Source organism: Falco rusticolus, chromosome 15 (genome assembly GCF_015220075.1).
Source record: "Falco rusticolus isolate bFalRus1 chromosome 15, bFalRus1.pri, whole genome shotgun sequence".
Classification (NCBI taxonomy): domain Eukaryota; kingdom Metazoa; phylum Chordata; class Aves; order Falconiformes; family Falconidae; genus Falco; species Falco rusticolus.
In genome coordinates, this window is record NC_051201.1 from 2,819,369 (window position 1) to 2,832,230 (window position 12,862).

The window sequence follows — 12,862 nt, forward strand, 5'->3', positions numbered from 1 at the left end:
TCAGCAGTGGCTGTCTTGTTCTCTAAGAAATGTGTATGTTCAGGGAAGAATTTAGGGCAACCTTTTGACCCACGTTATATGGGAGATGAGGTGGGATGATGCCAGTGTTCCTGCTGGCAGTAAAACCCATGAGCACCAGTTCCAAGCAGCATTTCTGAAAATGTGTAAAGCTACTAATTGACATCAGCGCATCAATGTTGGGCTGTTGTGATGGATGACTGCTTTGTGATCTGCTGCTTACTGCAGAAGTCGTAATGGTCTCAAGCACATACTTAAAAGGAATAATGTTCATCCGAATTGTAGGCACAGATCTGGGCATCCCTAGTATAAGTCTTCATGGGCAAAGGGAGACTAGAGCATCTCTGAAAGTGTTTTTTTCTCTCTACAGCATATTTGAATGTTTCCTTGTACAGCAGGGGTTTGCCTTTCAGAGGGAGGAAGGAAACCTCTTCCAAGGAAGGTAGAAGTCAGCCTTAGGAAAAGCAGGAAAGAAATGCTCTTGCCTTGTGTTAGGATTTAACAAATTCAGAACTCATTCTCTTAGGACGCAATTTTCATTTTCTCCAACAAAACCCAGAACTGTCCAAGGAGACGGTATTGTGGGTTATTTTGCCACTTCCACATCCACGAGGTTATATTTGGGCTTCTTTTCTTCTTTTAAATAATGCAGAGCTGAACCATGGCCATTCTCTCTAAACCTTTTGTAAGTCACAGAGAGGTAGTAGAACGTATATTATCTGTGGTTGTAGAAGGAAATCTCTGCTTAAGCTGAAGGTAGGGCTTACACTTTGCCGTAAATGGCACGTTTTTTTATCGTGCTATTGAACAGCATAAGTACAAATCTGTAACTTGCATCAAACAGTGCAGGTTTTCCCAGAAATGCTGGAAGTGGTGGATTTGTATGGCTGTAGCAGCTGAACTCTGGGTGACACAGATTCAATGTGCTCAGTCGAATTCTGTTCCTATTTTGCAGACCTATATGTGGAGTGGCTGGCATTCAGTCTTCTCAGAATCATGTTCAGCACTCGGCTGCTGCTCCTGTTGCACTACCCCACTGTTCCCACGCAGGAGGTACTGGCTCATCGCTGGCCTATCGCACCCAGATGGACACCTCTTCTTCACCCATGTTAATGTCTTCCAGTCCACAGACCCCTCAGACACAGGAGCAGAATGGGATCTTAGACTGGCTCAGGAAACTGCGGTTGCACAAATATTATCCTGTCTTCAAACAGCTCACGATGGAGAAGGTAGGGCAGTAGATTAAGCAAAGGGAGCCAGCTTTTAAATCATCCCTATATTCTCTAGCGCCGAGAGAGAGGCTGCAAACATCTGCATTGAGAACTGCAGAACTCCTTGGCAAATGCTGTGAAGGTCTGCACTCTCTTGAAGCAATAATATTTGGATGAAAACCTTCTTTCTATTTTCAATCTGTGCTGTGTCCGTGGCCTGGGCTGTTCAACAGCTGCCGCCTGTTTTCAGAATTCTTCACCGAATGCTTGAAGATCCAGCTTCCCTGCTGTCTTAGGAGCTCTGCGTTGGCTCCCTGTTCACCCCTTTAATGTGCAGTAGATAACTGAAATTTGTTGATTTTTTTTTTTTTTTTAATTTCTTCTTCTTGATCGATTTTTCTCCCAAAATACTCGTTCTCTATATTTTAAAAAAGAAATACACGGAGACTTCTGACATGAACATTAGCATGTGCACGTACCTGCAAGTGAACATGAGGGGTTTGTTTTCTGCAGAAATAATCGTTTAGGTATTACTATATGCATAGTAAATGTGACGAATGATACCTATGTGTGCTGGATTTTATCTGTCTGGAATACTTCTACAGCATTTACTCGGCTCCATCTGTAGAATTCATGTCCTTTCACTGTTTTTTAGCCTTGAACGCCCTCCAGTGGACTAATTTAGTCTAAATTGGGATGGCTTTGTGCTGGTCGTGGTGTATTGTGTGTGTTTAATTACAATCTGTTACCAGAGTCTTCTGATTTGATTGTCTTTATTATGTGAGGGAAAATAGATAGTGGTTTTTTTCTTTAATAAAGTAGCAAAACTGTGCACACTCTAGTGTGTTTTTAAAAAGCATACATTATTAGGCATACTTCGCTGGCTTTAACTTTCATTACATTATATTATACAGGTATATATTTTATTTTCATATTCTATGTCTATATTTTATTATAAAATTTAATTTTGAAGCATGTTTCCCAGTTAAACTGACGAGGTGAGTGCACATTGATTTCTGTGTTAAATGACACAACTAGGAAAACTAGAGTTTTTTTTTAAGAGAAACAGATCTTAAACTCATTTATAGCACAAAGCTCTTTTAATATATACATTAATTACTTCATTTTTGTTGTGAATAGTTCATATAAACACTTGCCTAATTAAATTCAACCTACAGATGTTCTTTCTTAAAGTCCTTCACACTTTTATTCTACACTGATTTTATAGTTTAAAACGGGAGTAGAGAGTTTCTTTGAATTAATATATGATTTAAAAATGGCTTTAAAGTTGCCTTTCAGAATTGATCTTTACTGAAAATGTAAATAAGTGTATTTCAGGCTGTAAAACTAAGCATGAATGTTTTTCTTTACAAGTTTCTGAGTCTTACTGAGGAAGATCTGAATAAGTTTGAGTCCCTCACCATGGGCGCAAAGAAGAAGCTCAAGACCCAGCTGGAGTTGGAGAAGTAAGTTCGGGGGAAACCATTGTTTTAAGGTCATAAGGTATTTAATGCAGGTTTTACAATGGTCTTTGCTTTCCAGACCGTAAACCTACCAGGATTGCCACCTGTAAATATGGATAATGCTTATCTCCCGTCCTCTGCGGTTGTGTGAGTTAATTTGAAAAGCTCCTGAAATGGGGGCTTACTAGAAAGTATTTAGTACTTGCTGGTTTAGTGTTGCCTGTTCAGGGTTGTGGTAAGGATAACTAAATGTAAAGAATTTATGAATTCCATTTTAAAAAGATGTGGCAACCCAGTCATAACATGAATGCCTGTCTTCACCTTTCATGTTGACAACTCTTCTAAGGAGGGGAATATTTTAAAAATAATTTACAAGAGAGACATGTTTTTGCTTAGGTTATATTATTTGCATATAATACTTGTATAATAAGTATTGTAAAACAGGTATGCAAAGCCCATTTAGATTTGGGTTTACTGCCTCTGAGATGCATGGGGTAGGAGGGAATTGGGCTAGCAAGCCACTGAGCTGTAGGGTTTGCAAGCTCAGGCGATGCACACAGCAGGTCAGGATGCCCAGCAGGGCTTTTTTCTTCGTAAGACCTGATGATTTTTTGGCTTCCAGTCAATGCGGATGGAGCACAGCTACTCTGAGAGCCTCCTTGGCGTCCCACGGTGACCCAAGCCAGCCATGGCAGCTCCAGCTGCTCAGGCCTCTGCTGACTGCTGGAGCTGGGATGTGGGTTGCCAGATGATGCCCATACAGGATCTGGACTCCTAACTTTGTCTGGGGACAAACCACTGATAGTCAGGGCTGTTGCAGGTAACCCAGGTCTCGGGAGGATCGCAGCTTTACGTGGCAACGGTGACATAAAGAGGGCCAGTGCTATGTGCAGTATCAATAGCCCTTTGGGGAAACTGAGGCAACAGATTGTCCTATTTTTTATATCTCCGCTTCAAGGGAAATGTTCATTCTGAAGCTACTGCAGTTACTTAAAAAGCAATTAAAAAATCCAAACCCATGCCCATTTATCAAAGTGCCTTGACAGCATTTTTCATTAGTCTTAGTTTTTCCAGACTGCGTTTGCAAAATGAAAACTTTGAACTGCATTTGGCTTCCCTTTGGTTTCAGTGTGCATGGCTAGGTTTGGGGTGTGCTTACATAATGTGTGATAGAATTTTAGTCACCATTGGGTGATGCTTTACCTTGTACAAAGAAGAGCATCGGTACTGTGATCAGATGGCAAATAGTCCAAATGTAACTGCTGGCAAGAAGCTGTGGTCAAGATCGATGTGATTTCCAAATGCTTCCATTTGAAATTAGCATAACATTTAGTGGATTATGTAGTGGGCTTGGTCTGCTTCAGTTCCATTCAGAAATTGATTTATCTGTTGTGCTTTAGCCAGTTTCTGTTTCTCCATATGTTTCTCCATCACCCTGTAGAGAAAAATCGGAGAAGCGATGCCTAAACCCCACAACACCTTCTTCGGTTACCAGCAGCGGTGTGGCAAGGGTTCCCCCTACTACGCATGTAGGGCCTATCCAGAGTATTCGTGGCAACCATGCTGCAGGTAAGAAAGAGGGGCAGAGGACACTGCTGTGCTCTCGGGGCTGAATATGTCCTTGCACAAGAGCAAGCTTGTTCTTATACTGCTTTTTCACCAACCTGTCGTAAGCTTTATCTTCCAAAACGTCATTGGCTTAATAGGGAGCAATCAAGAAGTCAGATTCCTGTGTCTGTGGAATGCAATAAAAAGTAGTTTCCTCTCCGTGGCTTCCCTGGGAATGGCTAGCTGTACTAGTTAGTCAGCCAGCGACTGTTACGCCTCCAGGCTCCTGCTTCTTAGCCCATGTGTATCTCTGTAAATCTTGAGCATCGCTGTAAATTAGATGGTGTCATGAAACAGTTGTAATTAGGTCCTGTAAAGTAGGTGTTTCCAGTCTTGTTTTGGTTCCCTGATCGCCTGCACACCCTTTATCTGCAGAGCTGCGAGTGGATGTGGATCAGCCAGCCCACCCACTGCCCCGGGAGGGCAGTTCTTCCGAGTACTCCAGCTCCTCTTCCAGCCCCATGGGGATCCAGACAAGGGAAGAGAGCTCGGACAGCGCCGAGGAGAACGAGAGACGTAAGCAGAAACAATCAGAGAGGGTGCCTGTGTTGCCTGGCTTTGTCTAGCAAAGCAGTTGTATTTATAGATGTTTCTGTCCCTAGGTTTGGAGATTCACTTAGACGGTTCAGAAAAGGAGAAGCCGGTGATGTTACTGAATCATTTCACTTCGAGCTCTGCCAGACCCACGGCTCAGGTCTTGCCAGTGCAAAATGATGCAGGCTCCAATCCGTCCGGCCACCATGCTCTGCCAATGCAAATGATGTCAGCGGCCTCTACTCATATCACCCCCATTCGGATGCTAAATTCAGTGCATAAATCAGACCGTGGCAATGCAGACATGAAGCTACTTTCATCGTCTATGCATTCTCTTTTATCTTTAGAAGAAAGAAATAAAGTTTCCTCTGGACCTAGGGGCAGCATAAAAATGGAAAAGAGCTTTGGAAATGCAGTGGTGGATGTGATGTCTGCATCTTCTCCCCACCAGCCCTTGCAAGTGCTGTCAGGGGCTGCTGAGAACAGCTCACCCACGTCTACTATTAACTTTGGTCCTCGAACCAAAGTCGTGCACGCTTCGACTCTGGACAGAGTGATAAAAACAGCTCAGCAGCCAGGATTAATAGTAGAAACAAGTACTGCTGCCACTGTAACATCCAGCACAGTCTTCCATGTGGCTCGTCCACCCATCAAACTCCTGGTGTCCTCGTCTCTTCCTACTGATTCTGCCATTGCCGGACAGACTTCCTGCTCCAGTAATATGCAAATAACGGTGTCCCCTGCAATAATAAATCCTCGGACTGCTCTGTACACAGCCAACACCAAAGTTGCCTTTTCTGCAATGAGCAGTGTGCCAGTGGCGCCAATGCAAGGCAGCTTCTGCGCAAACAGTAATGCAGCCTCCTCCAGCAGCCACCCCTCCACGTCATTTGCAACCATGGCGAATCTGCCCAGCTGCCCCGCGCCCAGCTCCAGCCCCACACTCTCATCTGTTGCCGAGAACAACTTCTACAGCAGCAGCAGCAGCAGCAGCAGTAGCAGCAGCAGCAGCAGCAGCGGATCCGCAGGGAGCATCCCAGTACCAAACCAGAACCATCACCACCATCACCACCAGCAGCAGCAGCAGCCGCAGCCGCCCGGCTGCATGGTGTGCAGCTCCTGCGGGTGTAGCGGGAACTGTGGTTCGAGTGGTATGACCGTCAGCTACGCTAACTATTTTCAGCACCCGTTTTCAGGACCTTCCATGTTTACTTTTCCATTTCTGCCCTTCAACCCTTTGTGTAGTAACGGCTACATCAACACGCAGCAGTACAACAGCAGCACGACTTTCCCGGTGGTGCACACCGCTTACAACAGCGGTATAGCACCGGACTCCGTAATGACCGGGCAGTCGACGTTTGCGGTACCGCCGATGCAGAACTTTATGGCAGGGACGGCAGGGGTGTATCAGGCACAGGGAATGATGGGAAACAGCAATGGTTCGAGTCACAAAAAAAATGGGAATCTCTCCTGTTACAACTGCGGGGCCAGTGGTCACAGAGCTCAGGACTGCAAACAGCCTCCGATGGATTTCAATCGACAAGGTAAAAGCAGGGGGGGGACTGAGGCAGGACATGGCTTGCAGGGCACCGCACTGACCCGCGGGGAATGGCTGCGTGCGGTGCTGGGTTTGGGTTCGACTCGATGATCTTCAGGGTCTCTTCCAACCTACATGATTCTGTGACAGCAGTGCCGTACCTTTTTAATTGCTGACTTGCATCAAAAAATCTAATTCGTGAAGGCTGGTGGGTTTGAGCTATGTTTGCAAAAGTTGAAACTGAAGTTGTGTGCGTACCCGACAGGAGGGCAGGGCCCAGGGAGGGCTCTGGGTCAGCCCCGGGAGCTCTGTGGGGCTGGGGCTGGTTTCAGGGGAGGGGGGGGAGCTTCTGTGGACAAACCGCAGCAGGATTGTTGGTGCTGCTTATACCCCCCGTCATCCAGGGTCGTCTTTGGTTATAATTGCAAGCTCCCCTGGACATTTACAAACTGAACATCTCCGTTCCCCCTTTCTCTTCTTCCCCAAAATAGGAACCTAAACGAAGAATTACTGTTCACGTGCCCTCGAAGGTCCCGTGTTTGCTGCTGTAATTATTTTGTAGGGCATGTTGCTTACACAGTTGCAGCACAGGCTGCTCCAGGAGAGAGTTGAAATCCTTAATTCCAGGAGGGAAACAACTAAGAGAAAAATGTTGCTTTACCGAGAGCACTTTCTAGTCCCATTTCCATTTTTCTTTTGATTGATTAACATATTGTGTTGAGATAATTGAGATAATTTGCGTGTGGTGTAGGCTTAAAATATTAAATACAACCTTTTGACTGGCGCGGACAGCAGTGAGGTGTTCTGGTTTACATTGTGTCTTGTCTATAGCGTATGTCTGTGTTCATTTTTATACGGTGCAGATGAGGTCTCGGGTATTTGAGCTCTATGAATTAGCAAGTGACTGGTTCTGAGGCAGCAATTTACAGCAGTGCTAAAATGTAAATAATTAGTGGAGTTTCTGTGGTTGATAGTGGCCAGCAGGGAAGAAGTGACACTTCCTTGTCAGTCCGAATTCAGAGAACTTCAGAAATGTAATCTGCTGTCTTTTGAAGCTGAACTTCATTTCATTAATGCAATTTCCATTGAAAAGATCCCCAACAAATTTTTGCCAGCCCTAAAAGTACATCTAAGCCGGTGACTTTTCCGATGTAAAACTATGCTTTGATTTTCGTTTCGGCCAGCTGCAGACACATGCTTGTTGGCCTCCCCTGCAGCTTCACTGCAGCGCTGCAAGCTGGTGTTACACTGTAACGTTGCGCTACGTGGCCAGTAAGAAGTCGGTTCTTTTAGAAGGTTCTGAGATGTAACGGGTGTGAGATTAACTCTCCTGTTTCCTCTCCCCCAGGTACGTTTAGGCTGAAATACGCTCCTCCCTCTGAAAGTCTTGACTCCACAGACTGATATTTTATCATCTGGCAAGAAAATACTGTAAGCCATGGAGACAGAAGGAGATTGAAATACAAAACTGAGACGTCCAGTTGCTGTTAAGCTTAATGTATTTTTTAATCCAAAGGTGCTTTACTTTATTAGACTAGGTAGAAAATCTAGCTTAGGGGTGCATCAAACCCATTTTTGATTGCCAAATTCAAGCTTGGATCTTGTTGTTGAAACTTCTGACTACGTGTCATAGGACCGATGCGTACCGGATGGATGGTGGAGCTGGCCAGCTGCATTTTCTGTTGCAAGTACAATATCCAGTGTACATTTTTTACTGGAGAATGTTGCCATATGTGGACTTTCTAAGGGGAAATGTCTAACTCCAGGGCAGCTACATTCTGAAGTGGAAGCTGGAGGCTGAAGGCAGGAGTGGCCGTTCGCCAGAAGGACTTTGGCACCCCTGGGCTAGGTAAAATGTCTACTTTTTTTCAAAAGTGATCAGGCACTAATCTCTGGGATTTTTAAGGATTGCACTACAGAAGAATGTAAAACTCTTCAAGCTTTCTGCACTTTTAGCAGACAGTGTCACTCTGAGACCAGTGCAAGAGGCAAAGAAGTTCCAACTTTTAAAAATTGGCACCAGCAGGCTATGTGACTTAACTACACAATAAAAATCTTAAGTAAGTCTCTCCTTTCCCTTCCAAAAGAACACACATGGCAGTTTCAGTTCCTTCTGGAAACAAACTTGTGCTTCATTGTCTCACTTATTACTAGATAGTGCTGGGTTCCCGGCAGTGGAATAAACTTAGTTTCCAAGGGTCCAAGTCCCAGAGACTCTAGAGTCATAAAGGCTTCAAGGATATTTTCCTGTAATACACAAAACAACCTTTACGTCCTGTTACTGTATATAGGTCTCTTTCACAGAAACCTTATTATTCTGCTTTTGTAAATGAATTTTAAACCATCCTAAAAAACCCCCAACAACTCTGGCAGCAGAGTTTGTAAGCTTTTGCGTTACTTTATATTGAAAAGAAAAACCTTTGACTCCTACCCCAAGGCTTTTGCTACAGGATTCAGAAGTGGTAGAAGTAAAACATGTAAAAGGTAGTAAACTTCATTATTATCAAGACTTTGAAGGATTTATTGTCAGCCTCCTTCGTTGCAATAGATTGTAGATGACTAGCTTTGGTGTTAACTACTTAGCATACATAACTTGTGGGTGACAAATCTAAATTAGGACTTGAGAGGGAGCCAAACGAATCTGGAACTGCTAATTTGAAACGGTTTGGTCCTGTCTGGTTGAAAGAAGATACTAATCCTCATGGCTCACCCGAGGAATTTGATGGCATTAAATGGGTGAGGCCTTCTCTTTAAAATGTCTGACATAGAGATATTTGCATACTGTAATTTGAAGTCTGAAGCCTTGTTTACACTTGGAGGTATTTCTTACACCAATTTAAACCACACCAGGATGCACAGTATTGGTAGTGGCACAGCTGACTTTCGCTTGGAAGCAAAAGGGCTGTTGAAGTGGTGCAGAGCTGCCCCCAGGAGATCAGGCCGTAGCCATGAAACGTCAGCGTGAGGGGGTGACGCGGTAGCTTGACAGCTGAGAGCTTCCTGGGCCATGTTCGCAGGGAAGAAACCCCCTGGGCCATCCTTCAGTCCCGCTTTTGGGGCTGGGGGGTCGGCAGCCTCGGCGGGGAGGCAGGCAGGGTGAGTGAGCATCACCGGCGAGGCACGGCAGCGTGAGATGGCCACAAACCAGACTCGGTCCAGGCAGTGATCTGCAGCTCAGAGCGGATTTGGCTTTGTGGAAACCAAAATCTAAATTTGTGTAACGCTTGGTCTAAAAAGAAAAAAAAAAAAAAAAAAAGTAATTTTTACGCCTATGCAATGAAAAAAAAAAATAAACCTGATGTGTGTATTCCGAGCCCAGCTCACACTACCCGCAGCATTGCACACGCTGTTGAAATGCTTCTGTTTGCTCTGCCCGCGCTTGCAGAGGTTACCTGCATTCTAGTGAACAACCTCCAGAACCTACAACACTAAAGTGATGAAAACTGACAATGCAATTTACTTTGCCTTAATGAGCTTGAGACAATGGTAGGAACAATCTGTCACGCTGTATTACTGTGAAGGAAACGCAGTTTTTGGTGACGATGTTTACTATTTACAGCTTTGAGGGTCTCTCCAGTGGCCTGGAACATGTGCTGAAAGCCAAACCGTAACGGTTGGGGTTTTTTCACTTTTTTAAAATGATATTTTAAAACTGAATTGTATTTAAATAAACTGTATTTCAACACAGTGTTAAAAACCCTCTCAAAATAGCAAAAATCAACAGAAAAAAATAATATCTGTACTAGTTGAATTTTCTTTTAATACCCAAGGCTGGCACACAGTCTCGTCTAATACTCATCACCGAGTCGAAACCGTAACAAAAGGACTGTAAAACCGAACTTCTGTCTGGCAAACTGTTCCATTCCTTTCTTCAGAGCTTTCTTTGGGATTGTTTCCTTTATGTAAAGTTAAGGCTGATGTTTCTTAAAGTGGCTTATGTGTACTTCTAGGTAATGTTTTTAAATGGTGAAGTCTGGTTTTAGAATAAGTTCAAATTCAGAAGTCTTGAGTTTTAGAATAAGTTCAAATTCAGAATCCTTAAAGCAACACGAGTGGAATAGAGAAATGTTTGATGAGCCAGCAGCAATTGCAGAGCCCTTCCCTAGGTCAGGGCAAGTTGTGGCCTCAGATCTGCTGGCCAATGCTGTTCACTTTGTACCAGAACAACCAAAGGTGGTGAGTCCGAACAGAGCACTTAGTTCTGTAAAACAATCCTCAATCTCTTTTTAAAGGCACAAATCCATCTTCTTACCCCCAAAAAGCAAGGCAGCTTGTGTTAGAATAGTAGTTCCAGCTTCCCCGGCTGAAAGAACCAGTTCTCAAAACCTATTTTTATACATTGAAAGATGGAGATTTCAAAGAATGCTATTTATTCCTATCTTTGTCCTAAAAGTATAAAAAGAATTAGTTCTCAAAATGGATTTCACTGTGGCATAGAAACGATTTTTAAATGTAAGACAGAAGGGAATCCCAAGTCATCTCTCTGAGAGGGCACGGAGAAGTTAGCGATGAGTCTTCCCTCGGGGGAGTGAGCGACATGTTTTCTCTTTTTTCCAGAAGTGTTTTCCATTTGGGAGTGTTGGTGATGGAAATACTCAAAATAGGATGGAATTCCCAGCAAACTCCTCCTCACGCTGGCAGCCCGCAAATTAAGCATTAATAAATATGCCAGCCTCGACACTAAACAGCGGGAGAGTGAAGAGGGAAGCCTCCTTTTAGCAAGCGAGGCATCGATCGGAGAGTTACGTGATAGCTCTCCTTAAAACGGCATGTCACGCTCCTCCACTCCACTTTTTGTGAAACTTTTTCATACCCCGGTCGTTAAACCTTGGCAAATATAGCGCCAGGCTTCCGAAAACGACGGTCTGACGCCGGAGCTTTTACCATTACCCACAGTTCTGTTTCATGCAATTTCTCGCTGGCAAGCTTCAGGGTGAAGGTACTCAAAAATTCAACGTAGCCTGTGGTATTCGGCAGAGCAACACTCCTTCCCAAAAATAGAAATGACATCATCCAAACCCCCGCAGAGGGGTGAGCCGTCTGTTTACTGGAGGTCACGGACACGTGGGAGCTGTGGATTCGGGGTAGTCTAGAAAGCCTGTTAAATGAGATGGGTGTGGGCAAACCTGGACAGAAATCCATGGAACCGAGCGCTCGCAGGAGTCTAGAAAACACTTTTGCTGGTGGAGGCCCCAGTAACCCTGCCCACCACCCCTGCCCACCGACACCTCTTGTAATAAACCCTTGGAACTACCCGTTTGCTCTCTTAAAATTTTTCTTACGTAAGCAAGAAACGTGTTGGTACTGAAGCAGAAAGCAAATCCTGTGTGTTTTCAAGTGCAGATTAACAGCTTCTCTTGGACATAACTTTCCACTAGGAATGAAGGAAACTCCTGCTCCATTTGAGCCATTTCTTTTACTTCGGTCAATTCTAGTATTACAAATTGTGCATGTAACTTTATAAATATTTTAAATAGTTTTGTAAATATTTAATATTCAGCTAATTTGATTTTGAATTGTAAATGTCAAGTATTCTGGTATTGGGATTTTTATGTTTTATTATACTTTGTTAAAATTGTACATTTTTAGAATGTTTTTATCTGAGTAAATTTAATGTATGGAAAATAAAGAGTAAAACTGAATCCTTTTTTATTTTATTTTTTTTAATTTAAAGGGGCTTCATCTGTGTGGGGGCTCCTCCAGCTTGGCAGTGACCAGAGATTTTTTTTTTTTTCCTCTTTTAATTCCTTTTATTACTTTTGCTGTCTCTCCACCCACAGACATCTGCTGGTGAATCCCAGATCTACTGCCGTGCTTGCCATCGCTCTCCTCTCCTTGACTCGGCCCCGGCTGAGCCGAGGAAGCCGAGCTGCTCTGAAAGGCTTTGCGCTTGCTCTCCGCTCCCAAGGGCGGCCGCGGCCCGACTCCAGCTGCCTGCCCGAGCCTGTACCCCATCCCACAGCAGAGGGGGTGGGGAGAGGATGAGGAGGGAAGCGTTGCGCCCCGTTCCGCAGGGAGGCAGCAGCCGAGCCTCTGGGCTCTGCTCTGCCACCTCAGCCTGCCCCTCGCACAGGCTGTACTGCAGAGGGAGGGCAGGCTGGGGTAAGCAAAGGGCATCACCAGCCTGCTGCATCCTTCATCCTCCTGCGGCCAGTTGTTGCGGACGAGCGGAGTCCTGCTCGCGAGAGCATCGGGATTCTGAAGCCGTGAGGGAGAGAGTCGAGCAGCAGGGGGAAGACAAGGGGGACGTGGAAACCCACGCCCCAATCCGTACCCGTCTGCAGAGCAGAACTGCTCTACAGGGTGATCACAGGGGAGATTCCTCCTCACAGAGGGCAGCAGCTCCCTCGGTGCTGGTCACGACTGGTCATGGTCCGCAGGACCCAGTTCAGCACCTTGTGTGACCTGATGCAGGTGGAAGAGCTTCTGTGCTTCTCCCTACAGAGATGCTGTTTAAGAAAACCGTCTAGAAATAACCACACAAGCCATAA

At 44.8% G+C, this 12,862-nt stretch overlaps 1 protein-coding gene across 1 annotated transcript in view; it reads left to right on the forward strand.

Moving 5' to 3' along the window:
* ZCCHC14 (zinc finger CCHC-type containing 14) overlaps positions 1–10,553 on the forward strand; it is a 54,572-nt gene extending 44,019 nt beyond the window's left edge. The window contains exons 8-13 of the mRNA XM_037408723.1: positions 974–1,247; positions 2,604–2,695; positions 4,134–4,261; positions 4,676–4,816; positions 4,903–6,378; positions 7,720–10,553. Of these exons, the coding sequence (XP_037264620.1) occupies positions 974–1,247; positions 2,604–2,695; positions 4,134–4,261; positions 4,676–4,816; positions 4,903–6,378; positions 7,720–7,775 (2,167 nt within the window). The 3' untranslated portion in view covers positions 7,776–10,553. The remainder of the gene's footprint in view (positions 1–973; positions 1,248–2,603; positions 2,696–4,133; positions 4,262–4,675; positions 4,817–4,902; positions 6,379–7,719) is intronic.
* Positions 10,554–12,862: the final 2,309 nt, after the last annotated feature.